Raw genomic sequence first — 19,623 nt, 5'->3', positions numbered from 1 at the left:
AGCCCCAAGACGAACCCTTGGGGCACTCCACTTGATACCGGCTGCCAACTAGACATGGAGCCATTGATCACTACCCGTTGAGCCCGACAATCTAGCCAGCTTTGTATCCACCTTATAGTCCATTCATCCAGCCCATCCTTCTTTAACTTGCTGGCAAGAATACTGTGGGAGACCGTGTCAAAAGCTTTGCTAAAGTCAAGGAACAACACGTCCACTGCTTTCCCTTCATCCACAGAGCCAGTTATCTCATCATAGAAGGCAATTAGATTAGTCAGGCATGACTTGCCCTTGGTGAATCCATGCTGACTGTTCCTGATCACTTTCCTCTCCTCTAAGTGCTTCAGAATTGATTCCTTGAGGACCTGCTCCATGATTTTTCCAGGGACGGAGGTGAGGCTGACTGGCCTGTAGTACCCAGGATCCTCCTTCTTACCTTTTTTAAAGATGGGCACTACATTAGCTTTTTTCCAGTCGTCTGGGACTTCCCCCGATCGCCATGAGTTTTCAAAGATAATGGCCAATGGCTCTGCAATCACATCCGCCAACTCCTTTAGCACTCTCGGATGCAACGCATCCAGCCCCATGGACTTGTGCACGTCCAGCTTTTCTAAATAGTCCCGAACCACTTCTTTCTCCACAGAGGGCTGGTCACCTCCTCCCCATGCTGTGCTGCCCAGTGCAGCAGTCTGGGAGCTGACCTTGTTCGTGAAGACAGAGGCAAAAAAAGCATTGAATACATTAGCTTTTTCCACATCCTCTGTCACTAGGTTGCCTCCCTCATTCAGTAAGGGGCCCACACTTTCCTTGACTTTCTTCTTGTTGCTAACATACCTGAAGAAACCCTTCTTGTTACTCTTAACATCTCTTGCTAGCTGCAACTCCAGGTGTGATTTGGCCATCCTGATTTCACTCCTGCATGCCCGAGGAATATTTTTATACTCATCCCTGGTCATTTGTCCAATCTTCCACTTCTTGTAAGCTTCTTTTTTGTATTTAAGATCAGCAAGGATTTCACTGTTAAGCCAAGCTGGTTGCCTGCCATATTTACTATTCTTTCTACACATCGGGATGGTTTGTCCTTGTAACCTCAATAAGGATTCTTTAAAATACAGCCAGCTCTCCTGGACTCCTTTTCCCCTCATGTTATTCTCCCAGGGGATCTTGCCCATCAGTTCCCTGAGGGAGCCAAAGTCTGCTTTTCTGAAGTCCAGGGTCCGTATTCTGCTGCTTTCCTTTCTTCCTTGTGTCAGGATCCTGAACTGGACCATCTCATGGTCACTGCCTCCCAGGTTCCCATCCACTTTTGCTTCCCCTACTAATTCTTCCTGGTTTGTGAGCAGCAGGTCAAGAAGAGCTCTGCCCCTAGTTGGTTCCTCCAGCACTTGCACCAGGAAATTGTCCCCTACATTTTCCAAAAACTTCCTGGATTGTCTGTGCACTGCTGTATTGCTCTCCCAGCAGATATCAGGGTGATTGAAGTCTCCCATGAGAACCAGAGCGTGCGATCTAGTAACTTCTGCGAGTTGCCGGTAGAAAGCTTCGTCCACCTCATCCCCCTGGTCCGGTGGTCTATAGTAGACTCCCACCACGACATCACCCTTGTTGCTCACATTTCTAAACTTAATCCAGAGACTCTCAGGTTTTTCTGCAGTTTCATACTTGAGCTCTGAGCAGTCATACTGCTCTCTTACACACAGTGCAACTCCCCCACTTTTTCTGCCCTGCCTGTCCTTCCTGAACAGTTTATATCCATCCATGGCAGTACTCCAGTCTTGTGAGTTATCCAACCAAGTCTCTGTTGTTCCAATCACGTCATAATTCCTTGACTTTGCCAGGACTTCCAGTTCTCCCTGCTTGTTTCCCAGGCTTCTTGCATTTGTGTATAGGCACTTGAGATAACCCGCTGATCGTCCCTCTTTCTCAGTATGAGGCAGGAGCCCTCCCCTCTCACGCGCTCCTGCTCGTGCTTCCTCCTCTTATCCCACTTCCCCACTTACCTCAGGGTCTCCTTCCCCCGGTGAAGGCAACTATTCACTTTTTGTACATTCACCCTCTGCAGTTATCAGATGGGATATTACAGGCTCTCGCCTCCGTTCTGGGCACAATATAAGAACCTAGAAAGCGTGGGCCTGATCCAAAGCCCATTGAAGTCAATAGGAGTCTTTTCCCATTGATTTCAATGAGCTTTGGATCACATCTATATGCAGCAAATTCTGAATAGAAGATGTAATGTAAATAAATAGGGAATTGTTTACAGACTTTGCAGGTGATGGGTTTAGAGATTTATTATATACTCGAAGGGAGATATTTATAGATAATTTGGGGTAATTTTTAATACATTTTAAATGGGTAACTTTTTCTTCTTTGTTAGTGTGGTTCTGCTTGCCTGAATCCAGACACCTGCTTTGTGATCGTATTCACTATCCATGTACTAATGTTTCCTAAACAAAAGTTTGTTTGGTTTTTCATTTGATTCATTGTGGGTTTATTTTCAGCTGCTGTTGTATGCCTTTCCTGTGCTGTTTTTAGTTTGAGCCCCACCCCTTATTCATGCTCTGAGATATTGGGTGGAGAAATTTTTTTCCTCCTTCTGAAGTTCCCGTTCTAGGACTGTCCAAGTTTTGCAGCACCAGCATTCCAGTGGCAACTTGCCAGCAGCCTGTGTGCCATAACTAATTGGCATATAATTTAACATATTTTTTTCTAATGAAAAATAGATACAGTCAAAATATTGCCTGAGGGTTGTATTTTCCTCAAGGTGGGTAGCTTCTGAGTGTAGTTCACCAGCAATTAAAAGTGATGGGGATAGCAGTCACCAGCTGTGTTTGGCTCCCTGACTGAGCTTTGAGCTCCTCCGAGGCTCTTTTTACCTAATCTTTAAGCATTCAAGGAGGGCTGGGCTGGCATCTGGATCTGCTCCAGATGGTAATCGTGGCCGTTCAGTGAGTGGGAAGGAATGGGAGGAGATGGCTGCTTTCCATTCAGCATTCTCTCCTCCATGAGATAAATGTTATCTCTTTTTGTTTTTGATTATTCAGTTGTTCCTGGAAAGAAGACGGTATGGAACTGGGTTTCTTACTTGGAAGAGGAACGGATGCCAGCTGCTCCCCTCAAATTGTTCAAAGAGGTTGGTAGCCCCTTGGATGCTTTCTCTGCTTCGATAATTCTAATTCAGCGTCACCTCATAATTAACCCTTTGGTGCCAGAGTTGGAGACTTCCCTGACACCACTAGTTGCAAGTAGTGCTTGGGTTGCTATAAGCAGGTAGCATAAAAAATGTTGACTTCTAGCACCGTAAGTGGTATAAAAAAACCCCGCTATGCATCTTCTATGGAGGCTGTGTGTTCTGGTGGTTAGAGGGAGGGGACTTGTTAGGACTCCTGTGTTCTATTTCCAGCTGTCCTGCTGATTTTTGCTGCATTGCAATAATAATATTTTGCACTTAAAGCACTCTTCATTTGTAGATCTCTCAGTCCTTTGCAAAAGGGAGCAAGCATTGTTATCCCCACTTTCACTTTACAGATGGGAAAACTGAGATACAGAGAGGTGTTACGTAGCTTTCCCAAGGACACGCAACGAGTCAAGAATAGAGCCCCACAGCTGCAGATTGAACAAGTCATGCAACCTCCCCTGCCTCATTTTCCCTACCTGTAAAATGAATAAAGCTGGTCAGCAGTTTTTTGACTCAACATTTTTTTATTTAAAAATGCCATTTAATCATAACAAACTTTTTGTGGGAAAGAGTTGGTTTCAACAAATTTACAGTTCAAAAACATTTGTAGGGATAAAAGGTTTTGAAGTTGTAGAAGTGTTCCATTTTGACACTTAATAAATACAAAATTGCAGATTTTTGGTTCAGACAGACATATTTTAAAAGTTAGTTAATTCAATTTGAATAAATAAATAAAAAGCAGTCAAAATCAGAATGAAATGTTTTGCTTGACCCGAACAAAAAATACTTTTGGATTTTTGGTTTGTGAAAATTTTCGAGAATTTTGACTTTTTGTCCCAATTCAGGACAGGGAAAATTTTTGAAACCTCAAAAAATTTTGTGGGACAGGAAAACTGTTTCCCACACTAAAAACAAATATAATAATGTACCTTACCTCATGGAAGGGCTGTGAGGCTCAATTAGTTAATCCTTGTAAAACAATCTGAGATTCTCTGAAAAGTAGTATAAAGAGGCAAAATATTATTACTGAAGTTAATTCAGGGGACGAAGAGTTAATTCTCTAGATTTCAGATATGATTGGCTAATATTTGATTTGTTTTAAATCTCTTATTTTTCTTTTAAGGCAACAGTGCGTCTAGGTGACATTTACACACCCTTTGTAGTCCTTGCACTTAATCTTGGCCACAAATAACGTTGTAGTCTGCTTCAGTTATGAGTAAATCAGCTATTAGCAGATCACTCAGTCGCAGTGGAGAGGCGCAGTTTAGTATCTTTTTATATGTCCTACTCATGACTGGTGGTTGTGTGATGCTGATTCTAGCCTTACTAATTAAAACACTGTTAAAATTAATTGGATGCTTGAATCTTGGACAGTTATAGATTATTTTATTAAGAGGCAGTCATTACAAGTGAGGGTAGAAGTAGCATCCAGTTGCTGTGTCTAAATCAGAGTACAGAGAAGTTGGATATGGTGAAACTTTATCTATAGGCCCCGACCCCGTAGGGTGCTGATCTCCCACAAATGCCACCAACTTTGTTGGCAGTAGAGGGTACTCAGCAACTTGTAGGACCGAGACCACCATAAAGTGAAAGGAAAATCTTTTAAGGTTTCACTGTATTGCAGTAAGCTGTTTGCAGTTCCAGTTATAGAGAACCTATTCTTTAGGCTTATCTATAATTGAAAGTTAATTCGGATTGAGGTTGGATGTGAATTTGGAGTGTAAAAACTATTCCTGAATAACAGCATGTGTGGACACTTTTCTTCAAAGTGGATTAACCCAAACCAGAACAAAACACTCTTATTCCAGAATAGGAACACTCACATATGGGGTATGTCTGCACTACCCGCCGCATTGGCGGGCAGTGATCGATCCAGCGGGGATCGATTTATCGCGTCTAGTCTAGACGCGATAAATCGACCCCCGAGTGCTCTCCCGTTGACTCCTGTATTCCACCGCTGAGAGAGGCACAGGCGGAGTCGATGGGGGAGCGGCAGCAGCACTGCAGTGAAGACACCACGGTAAGTCGATCTAAGTACATCGACTTCAGCTACATTATTCACGTAGCTGAAGTTGCGTAACTTAGATGGATCCCCCCTCTGGTATAGACCAGGCGATGGAGTTATTCCAGAGCAGCTAGTCCTGAATAACTCCACATGTAGACAAGCCCTAAAGAATGAATGTGCTCTGTTGGGATAATGACTGTAGTACGGACCCAATCCTGACACAGGCAAAAGTCCCCAATGGTTTTCCCTATGGCAGGCCTTCTGGATTGGGGCTCTATAAAAGGGGTCCTTTATGTAAAAATTAAACTTGCCTTGGGACATTTTAAAAGATTTGCTTGTACCTGTAGTTAATTAAAACAGACTTCCAAGTTAGTTCTTAAAAAAATCAGATACTTTGACAGTGAGGGTTTAGAATGTCATCTGCAGATATATTAGTGACACGTGATGATGCTATTTTTGATCCATGTAACTGTGCTTGACCATTGGACATCACCTCTCATTTTAAAAGGGATACAGAACAGGAAACAACTGAGGGCACCTGCATCCAGTCATGGGAAACCATTCAAAATTATGCAAGGGTAACACTGAAGTGATTTCTAGTGATGATAGTTTTTGCTAAACTGAAAACTAGAAGTCTTTAGTGTTTCTGGTGACTATTCTGAAATAGGTTGTGTCTGTAAAAGTGAAATACAATTTTTTCCCTCCAACATTAATTTCCCCACAGTATCAATCCTTCCCACAAACTAGGAATGGATTTAAAGTTGGAATGAAGTTGGAGGGACTGGATCCTGGACACCCATCTTTATTTTGTGTCCTCACCATTGTTGAGGTAATTGTTCTTCCTGGATTTGATTTCCTTTTAATTAGAAAACAACATCAGAAGTCTAAGGAGGAGTAATCTTTTAGATTGTTTTAAAAAAATAAAATAAGCCAAGTAATGTAAGGGCTGGGAGAAGTTTGAGCTGAAAGCTAAAGGAACGTACTTGAGAATCTAAATTTGGGACCAGATCCTTCAGTTGTTATGTTTCAGAGTAACAGCCGTGTTAGTCTGTATTCGCAAAAAGAAAAGGAGTACCTGTGGCACCTTAGAGACTAACCAATTTATTTGAGCATGAGCTTTCATGAGCTACAGCTCACTTCATCGGATGCATACTGTGGAAACTGCAGAAGACATTATATACACACAGAGACCATGAAACAATACCTCCTCCCACCCCACTGTCCTGCTGGTAATAGTTTATCTAAACTGATCATCAAGTTGGGCCATTTCCAACACAAATCCAGGTTTTCTCACCCTCCACCCCCACACACACAAACTCACTCTCCTGCTGGTAATAGCCCATCCAAAGTGACCACTCTCTTCACAATGTGTATGATAATCAAGGTGGGCCATTTCCTGCATAAAACCTGGATTTATGCAGGAAATGGCCCACCTTGATTATCATACACATTGTGAAGAGAGTGGTCACTTTGGATGGGCTATTATCAGCAGGAGAGTGAGTTTGTGTGGGGGGGGGCGGAGGGTGAGAAAACCTGGATTTGTGCTGGAAATGGCCCAACTTGATGATCACTTTAGATAAGCTATTACCAGCAGGACAGTGGGGTGGGAGGAGGTATTGTTTCATGGTCTCTGTGTGTATATAATGTCTTCTGCAGTTTCCACAGTATGCATCCGATGAAGTGAGCTGTAGCTCATGAAAGCTCATGCTCAAATAAATTGGTTAGTCTCTAAGGTGCCACAGGTACTCTTTTTCTTTTTTCAGTTGTTATGTAATTCTAACTCACATGTGCACCTGTAAGGGGGCACACCCTCACCTTAATTGAGGGGAACCTAATGAGCTTCTCTGGACTCAGCCAGCACTAACCGGACTATAGGCCTGGTTTGACAAGGGTAATTGGACATGGGTGAGGCTTCATTTCGTGAGAAACAGGATTAGGGAGGTAAGTGGATCAGCAGGCTGGAAACAGAATGTCTGTGCTAGTTAAAATAAGGGGGAACAACCAGGGAACCATTTACAATGGACACAATAACAATGGATAAAATAAGCCAACACAGACACACCTACAAGGCTTGCTCTGCCTGGCAGGGGAGGAAGCTGAAAAGGGGAAAGCCTGTCACAGCAAGGGGTGGCAGTTATGGGGAAGACTGCTATGCCTCAGAGACAACTGACTGCAGGAATAGATCAATGAAGAGGATGATGTGGAGCCTGCCACTCCTGAAGCTGAGTCGGGTTACCGAAAGGGGAGGGCCTAAAGATGGCCCCTAGCCCTGATCAAGGATACTAAAGCCAGCAGATAAGCAGACTGACAAAAGGGTGATGGAGAAACTGCCTAAGAGATTGAATACCCTTTTATTTATTTATTTTTTACTTTAATTCTCCTGGTCCCCAGGGAGGGAGAGGGAAAGATCCCCTTTTCCTTTGTTTGTTTGAAGAAACTCTTGTATACCACAAGCAGGGAGAGAACTCTGTGAGAGCCAGAGAAGAGCTGTAGCCCCAGATTGTGGTGCAAGGGGGCTTCCCCCAGCACAGTGCCCCAGTCAATCCAGGTGGATTGAAATGGGCAAGGATTTCAAAACCGGGCCTTAAGGCTTTGTAAAACATATACGAATAGAAATGTTTTCATAGTGTCTTTTTAAATCATTGAAAAACTGGGTTGGGTTGGACCCTCTGCAGTTCCCCTGTAGTATGTGCAACCCAAAACATTGCAATGTAGGGCTACAGTATGAGAACAAGAAAATGAAACTGACAAGTCTTATTTTACATTGTCCAAACTGAGGGCAAGTCTACGGTACAGCAGTACATCGGCACAACAGCACTGATGTAGCTGTGCCAATGGGAGAGCTCTCTGCCGTTGGCATAGTTACTCCACCTTGATGAGAAGTGGAAGGTGTGTCGGCGGGAGAATGTCTCACACCGACATAGCGCCGGTTTGGGCAGTGCGAAACTTGCATCGCTTCAGGGGGGCAGTGCTTTTTCACACCTCTGAGTGACATAAGTTAGATCGACTTAAATGGTAGCGTAGACCAGCCCTGAGTGTAATGGAAAAAGTAAGCAAACAGCATAAATGGAAAAAGTAAAACTGAATTTTGAAAAGTAAATTAGTTTTTTAAAGATCCTTTCAGTTTTACAAACCCAAAGGGAAGAGAGTTAATGACTTTAAAAAATAGTATTTTTATGTCACTTGTCAATGTCCCTTTAAGATAATGCAATCTCTTGTGCTTGTAGGTGCAAGGATACAGGATGCGGTTACATTTTGATGGTTATTCTGAGTACTATGACTTCTGGGTTAATGCTGACTCCCCAGATATCCACCCTGTTGGCTGGTGTGAAAAGACAGGTCACAAGCTGCTCTCTCCGAAAGGTACATGGAGAAATAAACCTGTACAAGAAGCAACACATTTTGCTGTGAACTGGCTGCCCTTAGTGTCCATGTTTTGTTTCATGTCAAACCCACTTTGAATGATTTGAAGTGGGAAGACAATTGCCAGAAGAGCAAACCAATTTCTTACTGATATTCCCAGTGCTTGGCATCGTTAGTGAAAGTAATTTGCAATTCTTTATTAAGTGAGCATGCAAATCAGTGAATGTCTTTGTTCACAACTTATGCTTTCTTTCTTGCGTTCCATTTCCTAGAAACATTTGAAGTTTCAGATTAATGATTAGACAGTGCAGTAAAAGAGGGAATAATAATGTGTTAACTGAAATGCATAACCCTTGAAGATTGTACATGGGCAGGTATCATGCAAAGTTCAAATCCTTCTCTAGGTTATTTCCATTTTTGAAAAACCAATCTGAATATGGCAGGAACAATGTAAAACAATCTCTGATCTCTTTTTCTAGGTTACAAGGAAGGGGAATTTAATTGGGTTTTGTATTTGAAGAATTGCAAAGCTCAAGCAGCCCCAAAAAACCTTTTCAAGACCCTCAACACAGTAAGTGGTGGCATCGGGTATAATGCTGATACGACTGATATTAAGTAACCACTGCCTAAAACTTTGGCCAGAATATAAACATGTCCTTTTTATATGCTCAGGACAGAAGCTGTAACACTGCAGAACTTAGTGGAGTCATATGGGAGCAGTTTCCCACAGCAATTTATTTGTAGGATGGGAAACCAGAGTAATTTTCTTACTTATCCATCCCCAAGGCCCCCCACAACATTCACTAACTTCCCAGGCAAAGATGTACATTTGCTCTCCTCCTTGATCTCTCTTCTGCTGATTTACATTAGCATTAGTTAAATAAATTGTAATACTCTGTTTTTGCTTAGGTCTCAGCTTCTAGATGTTTGTGATACTTCCCTGTACTCTAAGAATCTCACAAGTCCTGTTTATCCAGCACCATACACAAAGGTGTTCATCCCTGTACATATCTCTGTTTGTAATGTTGTTATAGCCTTGCTGGTCCCAGGATATTAGAGGTGGGTGAGGAAATATCTTTTATTGGACCAACTTCTGTTGGTGAGAGAAACAAGCTTTCAAGCTTACCTATATCTCTGTCGTTTTTCTATCTTCACTGCCACTGTTTTTTCCCCATCCTGAGTTAGTCAAGTGGTCTCCTGGTTTCTTTGAACAGCACCATTTCCCATTCAGCCTAATCAAAGTATTCTTACCCTGATATTGCAAAAGGATGGAGGATTTGCTTTATAGGGATTGGGGCCTTAGCATGTAGTTCTGGCTCTGCTTTTTGGACTGACCCACCTGTATACCCTGGAGACTCTCACAAGCCACATCTGACTTCTCCTCCATTAATATGGTAGGGCTTGCAGTGCTAGTATCCATCCTCAATCAGTACTCATCACCAGAAGGGCCCTCTGTACCTCTGTCTCTGAACTGCCTGGCTCTGGTGTAATTGAACATAAGCAGTATTCAGATTGCACCAAGCCATTGTTAGAAATCATGGGCATTGTTGTCAGAACACATGGAAATCTGGGCTTTAACCCTCCTGACAGATGTTCTGACAAGCAAGTAGTTACAGTGTGATATTGTTTTCTACTACTACAGTGTTTTGTTTAAATAACCTGAACCAAATAGGTTTGGAACAGTAATTTAAATGACCTGGCATAGAGCTTGACATACCTTTTCCCTCTATGCTATTTCTTAGCCTGTCACACCATCTGGTTTTCGGGTGGGAATGAAACTAGAGGCAGTGGACAGAAAGAATCCATCTTTGATGTGCGTGGCAAGCATCGCTGATATGTTGGATAACCGGCTGCTAATTCATTTCGACAACTGGGATGAGAGTTATGACTACTGGTAAAGAAAACTATTTCCAAACTGTATCTGCAAATACTGTGATATTTTTCCCCTTGTAACATCTTGCCGTAAAGTGCATGCTCTCTAATATTTAGCTGCTAAGATTTTTAAGTGTGAGTGCTTTGGGGCTCCTGAATCCATTTTCAGGCTTCTAAATAAGTGGCCTCCTCACAGTTTTGAGGTAACTGCACCTGTATTTCTCTCTTCATGGTCCTTCAAGAGCATCCTCTTAAAGGTTTCTGGCTTCCAGCTATCACCTCCCTGGGATGGAGACCCGTGTCTGACTGCCTTCTGTGAATATATTGAAATCAATGGAAGTCTTTCCCTTCAATTCAATGGATTTAGGTCAGGGTCTTACTCTTTTTTGAAAATTACGGCCTATTCTTTTATTGCACTTTTCATCTGAGAATCTCAGGGTGCTTTTTTTAGATGGTGAATATTTAATTTTAATAATTTAAGACCGAAAATATCATGTTGCCTCTATATAAATCCATGGTACACCCACATCTGGAATACTGCATGCAGATGTGGTCACCCCCATCTCAAAAAAAGATATTGGAATTGGAAAAGGTTCAGAAAAGGGCAACAAAAATTATTAGGGGTATGGAACAGCTTCCGTATGAGGAGAGATTAATCAGACTGAGACTTTTCAGCTTGGAAAAGAGACGACTAAGGTGGGATATGATTGAGGTCTATAAAATCTTGACAGGTGTGGAGAGAGTAAATAAGGAAGTGTCATTTACTCCTTCATTTAGTGTCATTTAACCATGAGACCATATTGAATATTTGTAAAGGAAACACTTTTCTTCTCCATTCCGTATATCCCAATGTACACTATAGGTGTGTGCAGTCTTTAGTTTAATTTATAAAAAAAACTTAGCTGTTGATCTATGAAAGCAATACAAAGCATTTAGATTCTCACCCATCAGCTCTGTGTGTGGTGGTTGTTTCTTTATTATTACACTCTTTTCCCAGTTGTTTCTTACTCCAGGAAGGCAAATAGGCACTTGCTTGTTTGTACTGTGCTAATGGGTGACAGGGGATGGATGGATCACTTGATGATTCCCTGTTCTGTTCATTCCCTCTGGGGCACCTGGCATTGGCCACTGTCGGAAGACAGATACTGGGCTAGATGGACCTTTGGTTTGACCCAGTATGGCCGTTCTTATGTTCTGATGTTTTCCTTCCCACAGATAAGTCTCATCCAGAGCTGTGTCCAACACTGCAGTTTTAGTTTGCAGGGCTTTAGAATTGGTTCCATTACTGTCTTAGTCTGCAAGGTTTTACGTTTGCTCCACGTTTCATTTTGAGTTTCAGATTTGAAAAAACTTAGAATAAAAATTAAAAAACCTTCAAAACAAAATTTGGCTGAAGCTGCATTGTTTTGCCTGGTTTGGCATGAAACCATCAGTCCCTTCCCCAGAACGCATGGGAAGAAAGGGGCTTTCTCAGAACTTGGGTCGTGTTCTCTCAAAATTTCAAGTACTTGGACCAAGTTTGGGATTTGTAACAAAATCAGAAGCCAGGCAAGTTCCACTTGGCTTCAGGTTCAATTAATGAAATATGTACACAGTTGTAAGCTCAAGTCTTCAAATCATACCCCTGCCCCCCACCGCCATAGCTTTTATTTCTTGCATAGGCTTTTTGTGGTATGTGTTTTTACAGTTTTTGTTTGCTTGTTTTGTGTTTTAGTTTTGAAAATCTGTGCCCAGACTAATTCAGTGGGCTCAGGTTTCAAAGAACAGTGCTTAGAAAATATGTGTTAGCTACACAAACACATACTTTGGCTCTTTAGTATTCACCTGTCTTGCTGGGGCAACTTAAATGTCAGTTCTTGAAAATGTACCTTTTGTGAATTCCAGCAAGGAAGCACTTGTGCTGTACATCATGATCACACACGCTAAAAGCATCTGCTGCCCCAGCAAAGAAACATCAGATGGGATTTGATCTGCTGTGTTTCTTCTCACATTAAAGTTGACTGGAGCCAATTCTTTCCTTTTGATCCAGGTGTGATGCTAGCAGCCCATATATTCGTCCTGTTGGTTACTGCCAAGAAACTGGAACCCCACTGACAACACCACCTGGTATGTTAAAAGCAGGATTGTGTTTCTTGCTTCAGTGAGAAGACCTGCAAGCTCTATCTCCTGCATAATTATAAATTTGCAAGTTATGAGTTCTATTCAATACCCTTTCTTTTATTGGCTGAACAGGGTTATTATTAATGCGCACTTGAAGTGCAACTCTATTTGATTTCTATAGCTCTTTCAAGCCACTGACATAGGGTTTGGTCATTTGGAATTGAATTTAATTTTTTGGGGGGAGGCCTTTTGAGGTAGATGCAGTATTTCCTTGAAGGCGAGCTGGAAAAAAGAGGATCAGTCTCATGCCCTTGAAGATGGGGGTATGGAATTCCTGGAAAAAGGTGGAAAGATTGGACCCCTGTCTGTTTTTTCTGCATTGAAATTGAGATATTACCAAATGGAAAGGATAAAATCTGCAGGGAAATTGTGTTGTTTTCAGGCTTTATCAGGTTTGTTTTTGTTTTTTTGCTTAAAAGAAATCATGTCCACTTGGTGCCAGATTGACAGCCCTGTAGCACGAAGTTCTTTCTTTATTTGCTTAATAGGTTTAGCAGCATTGGTGGGAATGTGAGCTTCTACCACAATGGAAAGCTAGTGTCTGTTCAATTCTTGACTTCTCTGGGAGTCCTCAATTTGCCAGTTGTGTGATTTTGTGATGTGCACGGCTGTCCAATGGGAACACCACTGAGACTCTCAAATTCAGGCTGCTAAGATGGTGATAAAGAGCAGGGATAGAAAAAAGACATAGAACAATTTTTTAAAATGTAGTTTGCAGTGTGCTGCGAAGGAGAGCATATCCCACTCTTGTTGAAATACAAGAAATTGGTTTACCATAATCTCAGGAAGTTAATGGGAGAGATGGAGCCTTTCACCTCCAGGCTACTAATTTGCATCCAGCCTATGGATAGGTAGGAAGTGATGGAACGTCTCCACCATCTGACAGCTGTTCAGAAGCCTGCAATGTAGGAAATTAATTTGATGATCTCAGTTCACATCACAAAAACCCATGACTGGATCTGTTTGGCAACTTACTCGAGAGACCAAGAATTGATGGAGCAATAAAGAAATGAACTACCCTAGTTTCTTCAAATCTGGGTTGAGGCTCATTGTCTGTGTTCTGGAAGCTTGCACTGCAACTGCCTGTACTGTACATTTTCTGTGTGAATAAACAGGTGGCTTAATTCTGCAAGGATGTCAATCTGCCATCTGTGAACTGAGCACTCTCAAAAGAATAGCCATGTATTACATAGTTGTTCTCCTGTGGTGGTGGTTTTGTACTTGATTGGGGTTTTTTATAATTTAACTCTTAAGATAGTCCTTCATCTTTTCCAGAATACAAGGATTCCAAAAGCTTCTCATGGGAGAAATATTTGGAAGAAACCAGTTCCCAGGCAGCCCCAGCAAGAGCATTTAAACTGGTTGGTGAAGTTCTTTTGTCTCACTGGATCAGAATATTACTGTAGATTGTACCATCCATGTCAGGCAGGCTTCACAGTGGGACGTTCCCCATCTCCACGCCACTGAGGCACACCGGATCTTTGCTCTGAGGCTGGGTTTAGCAGGAGGGACTCTCCAGAATCCTGTTTCCAAGCCCCAGACATGGCAGACTCCAGGGCTCCCTTTGGAGAGGAGCTTTTGTGTGATTTCTGAAAGATTTTTAACTGAATGTCTGTTTCTTCATTGGCGTTGAGGTTTTTCTCCTCAAAACTGCTAAGCTAAAAAAAAAAAATCTTTTGGCTTTGTGAGGAGGGTATGAAGACCAGCACCTCCCCTAACCCATAGAAATAGCAGATACAGACAGCAATCTCCTGGCACACTCATCAGGCGGCTCCTGGGACCAAGGGGAAGCTCTCAGCCAGTGGGAGAGAGAGGTCCATGCTGAGACTGTCAAGCAGACCACATGAAAGCTATTCCCACGGCTTGCAAAGGAGGAAACGTTCGCTGGTGTCTCCTGAATATCAGGGGAAGGTGAAGTCCTACAGCAAAAACCCAGAGGAGCAAAGCCCTGTTCCCAGCCAGCCTGTAAGCAAGGTCCATGCTCAGATGGTTGACAAGGCCACAAAGATTCCACCCTCCCCACAAGTTGTTCTGCCTACAGGAGCTCAGCTGTCATGAAAGGTGTCAGTGGCTGCATCCTTTCTGATACCAGTGAGCCAGTCTCCACTGATTCCAGCTCACTCCTCATGCTGTCTGGTCAGTGCTCACTCAGCCTGGAGCCAGCAGCAGATGACACGGTCCCCTTCCATGGGAGATGGACCTACCTCCTCTCCCCTTCCAGTCTCCAGGGGTCCCACAGGAGGGAGTGACTACTAGTAATTTTCCTTCAGGAGACATGCCTACAGACTGTCCTTTCAATCTCCTTGGTAATGCACTCTCCTCCTGCCTCTGCCCCTCCCTCACCTTGTCAAAGGGATTTGGCCCAGGAACTGAAGGACATTGTTCACAATCAGCTCTTAATGGGACAGTGCGAAGTCTAAGCACCTCCAACAAGAGACTCTCCCCTCTAGAGCCTCCTAAGAGGAGAAATCTGTAAAGCTAGGGCTATAAGCAAGATACCCCAGACTTTCAGCTAGCTTTTCAGAATTAAGCTTGAATAGAGGACTAACTTCACGGGTGCTTGTGCTAGAAAATGAAATAGCCAAAAAAAAAAAAAAAAAACCTGGCAGAGTTGACAAGGAGCTGTGTAATTCTTCCTCACCTGGTTTATGAGGGTCTGGTGAAGGTGGAGTGGGAATTCACTTTCAAGACTTATTTGTACCTAACGATTAAAAGGTCTTCATTACTCTGTCTAAATTTAAGCCTGCTGCAGCGTCCTTAGTAATAGGCATAATCATACCAGCCGAGGGAGTATTCCTGCCAAACACATGGACAAGAGAATAAGATCATCACTCAGACTAAACTTGGATACAGCAGCCTCAGTCCTGAGGTTATTGGCTGAAGTTTTTTATCGTGGAGGTCTGTGCTCAACTGGGTAGTCATTGTGAGTGGGCAAAAAAGTCCTGGAAAAACCACTAAATAAAATCTACTTAAAGCTAGATTTCCCTAGTGGCTTTTTCAGCATTGATGCTTCAGCTGGCTAAATTTGCAGTACATTCAAAACTTCCATAGTTGATTCCCAGAGGTAACTGTGGCTTCACTTGAAATAGTTTATTGGTAAACTTTTTGGGGAGTGTGGAGACAAAGCAGCCACTGCAGCTTTAGACGAGAATAAATCTCTCCCTCTTTCCAGTGAGAGAAACTTCAAACTATCTTATCCCAACAAGTGTTCTCTTTGAAGTCAAAAGAAAAGGAGTACTTGTGGCACCTTAGAGACTAACCAATTTATTTGAGCTGTAGCTCACGAAAGCTTATGCTCTAATAAATTGGTTAGTCTCTAAGGTACCACAAGTACTCTTTTCTTTTTACGGATACAGACTAACACAGCTGCTACTCTGAAACCTTTGAAGTCACTGCTCCTTCAGGTCCTAGCATAGAGATTACACATGAGGAAGAGGCCATTGCTGTTGGAAGACCCTTGGTGGGATTCCAAACCATCCAGTCCCAAAAGCTTCTCTTGTTTTGGGGTTTCTCAAGTCTGAACCACTCCCCCCTTTTATGAGGCTTGCTTCAAGATGGGCCCTCAGAAAATGGATACTTGAGGCAATCAGGGAAGGATGCTCAATAGAAGTCACTCGTCCCAGGGACAAGTTCATGTTTTCCACAAAGTTAATTAAAATAAAACTCTATCTAAAGACCCTTCACAGCATCAGAAGACTAAGGGTGCAATAATCCATCTCCTACATGTTGGAACAATAGAACCAGTTCCAGGGAGAAAGAGAGATTTTGGAAAGGGGGCAAGATTCTTTGTGATTCAAAGAGAAACAATGGCCTGCAACCTCTTTTATATCTCAGTTCTCTCAACAAGTCCATAAGGAGATCAATATTCCAGGTGGAAATACTGAAATCCATCATTATGTCATTGTCTTCCCAAAGTTTTAAAATATGAAAATAATCCTCCTGGAGATACAATTGAGGCGAGTCACCCAGCGATACTTTAGTTTCCTGCTGCAATAGAAGCAGAGTTGTAACTTCTACACAGGAATTCACGAATGCCAATGTCATCCCCCCCTTCAAGTGAAAGGAATATGTGTCTACCCTTGTCCGATGACCTTCTCATCATATTATGCAGGGTCCAGCAGCCATTGCCAAAAGCCTTCAGAAGCATGGCTTTGAGCAAACAAGTGGAAGGGCCAATTACAGTCCTCATAAAACTCTAGCATATAAGTTATTGTCACAGGCATTCTTTATTTCAGAAGAGAGATGGGAAAAGATAGCGTTTGATTTGTCCAACATTAGCACACATCTGCTGAGATTAAAATCTGACTCATCTCCTGGGCTAGTAGGGCTCGCGTGTGGAGACCTGGCACAATTCTTGCTTTGCTTCCAGCCAGCAGTTGCAGCAAATGAGTATATAAAGACCTTGGTCCAGATCCAGGACTGGCATCTCTTGATGAATTCATTTTTTGTGTGTGATTAATTCTGTATTGATTTCCGTAAAGAACCAGACAATGCAAAGTACAAAAAGGTAAATGACCTGCAGCTTGTATATGTTTCAAATACCACATGCTTTATGGGATCTCCAGTAGAATTATGCAGAGTTAGGAGCTTGTTAAGGATGCAAGACCAGACAATACAAAACCAGGCAATACTACATAGACATAACATGTTAGGAGGAGAGTAACAGTAATAAAACAGGAGAAAACATACGTGAATAGGAAGAAGGGGTGGGGAAGGAAAGAAGAGGAGGTAGGAAGAATGGAGGACTGGCTTTCTTCGAGCCATCTGAACATTTTTTATCCAAATATATCTAGAGACATGGTCCAAATTTCTTCAAATTCATGTAATTGCTTTCTAGGTAAATTCATTCTTATATTTAACAGCTACCTCCTGTTGGGTCCGGAGAAGCTGATCCTCAGTATCGGGGTGGCCAACCTGCGGCTCCGGAGCCACATGCGGCTCTTCAGAAGTTAATATGCGGCTCCTTGTATAGGCACCGACTCCGGGGCTGGAGCGACAGGCGCCAACTTTCCAATGTGCCGGAGGGTGCTCACTGTTCAACCCCTGGCTTTGCCACAGGCCCTGCCCCCACTCCACCCCTTTGCTCCCCCTCCCCTAAGCCTGCAGTGCCCTTGCTCCTCTTCCTCCCCATCCCGCCCCGGCCTCCTGCATGCCACGAAACAGCTGATTGGGAGGGAAGGGGAGGTGTTGACTGGCGGGGCTGCCGGTGGATGGGAAGCGCTGGGAGCAGCGGGGAGCTGATGGGGGGGTTGCTGACGTATTACCTTGGCTCTTTGGCAATGTATATTGGTAAATTCCCTTCTCAGGCTCAGTTTGGCCACCCCTGCTCAGTTTAGATATCAGATCCCATGTAGTGGGAACACATCTGGACTTCTATATGACTTGAGGGAGAGTGTGGTCCAAGGAGGAGTCATGGAGTATAACCTGTCTCATGCTTTGGGCCATCAGACACTCCTCCATTTACAGCAGATGATTCTTCAGAAATCCAGTGTGTATATAACTGCTAAGAATGCAGAAAACCTTCAGCTCTCCTTAGAGAAGTAACCTTGTTCCTGTCCTGGGCAGAAGCTCTCTTTTCCTCAGGTTCAATGCCAAGAAGGAAAATCAGGGTCAGTCAGCTCAGCAAGATACTCTCAGAACTGAGGGAATGCTGTCTCGATCAGCTCACCTTGTAGTGCATCCCAGGCCAGGTGGGCAGCCTGTTGAGGAACCTGTTTGCATCCAAGTTCAGTGGGAAAACCAAAAGAGGTGTCACAAGAGGAAGAGAGACTCAAAAGTAGAGGCCGTGGTCCTCTTATCTCAGATGTGTGCTGAAAGACCCTCCCTTATGCCTTGCCCCTTCAGCCACTGAAATATAGATGGTAAAGAAGATTGTGATTATAACTACCTTCAGGTCTTGGTTCTCAAACCTGAGTTAGATGTAACTGGAACCTCCTCTCAAAACACACACACACACACACACACACACTCTCTCTCTCTCTCTCTCTCTCTCTCTCTCTCTCTCTTTCTTCAACAGAGACTTATCCTGAATCAAAATCCAATGCTACCTAACCCATCAACTAGGAAGGTGAGAAGACATACCTTCAGTCACTTGTTCTAAGAAACTCATAAACACCCTCCTGTTTTGAAGGAAATTCAGTAATTTTGTCTGTGTCCTTTGAGGTTTAGATGTTGGTTACAATGGACACATCAGAGCAAAGTCAGCTAAAACAAAGAACACTCTTCATTTTACAAGATGACTTTACCAGGGGCTCAAGATCAGCAATTTTTGGAAAGACAAGTCAAAGACTGCAGGCATATTGCACACTATAAGAAACCCATGATAATCTCAGTGCAGTCACATAACACACATCGGAGGACCACTGCTCTTATCAGTCCTCTTGCAATGTGCAGATCCCTGCCATGATCTTGATCTGTGGGCTACAAGTCCTAATAAAGCCACCTCTCAGCTTCGTAGCTGGTAGGTCTCTTCCTTTTCTTGCTGAAAGTATCTTACCTCTTCGCCCAAGGGGATTTTGGAGCTTGCTGTCAATGAAAGTGCGGTTACACACTCTATCAAATATGGTACATCAGTGAACTAACCAGCTCCGCATCCCCAAAGTTACTGAAGTCTGCCTCGCATAATAGGAAGTGCTATGTTGCCCTTCTGGCTGAATCCAAACATCCTAAGGAACTAGAAATGCATATTAGATGTGAATAAAATAAATACAGCAAAGGTATTCAAAGCCTCAGGTACAACTCCTCTTGTGACTATGCAGTCTGTGAAAAGAGCAGCGGTTTTTGTCGGTGGAGAGATCACACACATCATAGAATCATAGAATATCAGGGTTGGAACGGACCCCAGAAGGTCATCTAGTCCAACCCCCTGCTCAAAGCAGGACCAATTCCCAGTTAAATCATCCCAGCCAGGGCTTTGTCAAGCCTGACCTTAAAAACCTCTAAGGAAGGAGATTCTACCACCTCCCTAGGTAACGCATTCCAGTGTTTCACCACCCTCTTAGTGAAAAAGTTTTTCATCTTCTGAGGAGGTCTGTCATTCTCAAACAGTTTA

General features: G+C 43.0%; 1 protein-coding gene across 5 annotated transcripts in view; it reads left to right on the top strand.

Annotated features, from left to right (window-relative positions):
* The window catches only part of LOC140900544 (lethal(3)malignant brain tumor-like protein 4), an 84,328-nt gene that overhangs the window by 28,372 nt on the left and 36,333 nt on the right, over positions 1 to 19,623 (top strand). For all 5 annotated transcript variants that reach the window (XR_012155660.1, XM_073317979.1, XM_073317981.1 and 2 more), the window contains 7 exons: positions 3,039 to 3,127; positions 5,902 to 6,006; positions 8,405 to 8,540; positions 9,020 to 9,111; positions 10,283 to 10,434; positions 12,442 to 12,518; positions 13,848 to 13,933. Coding sequence is in view for 4 of the 5 variants with exons in the window: in XM_073317979.1 (XP_073174080.1) it covers positions 3,039 to 3,127; positions 5,902 to 6,006; positions 8,405 to 8,540; positions 9,020 to 9,111; positions 10,283 to 10,434; positions 12,442 to 12,518; positions 13,848 to 13,933 (737 nt within the window). In the remaining variant the exon portion in view is untranslated. The remainder of the gene's footprint in view (positions 1 to 3,038; positions 3,128 to 5,901; positions 6,007 to 8,404; positions 8,541 to 9,019; positions 9,112 to 10,282; positions 10,435 to 12,441; positions 12,519 to 13,847; positions 13,934 to 19,623) is intronic.

Source organism: Lepidochelys kempii, chromosome 19 (genome assembly GCF_965140265.1).
Source record: "Lepidochelys kempii isolate rLepKem1 chromosome 19, rLepKem1.hap2, whole genome shotgun sequence".
In the NCBI taxonomy this organism is placed as follows: Eukaryota; Metazoa; Chordata; order Testudines; family Cheloniidae; genus Lepidochelys; species Lepidochelys kempii.
Note: the sequence above shows the minus strand (reverse complement) of the source record. Positions and strands in the feature narration are given on the sequence as shown.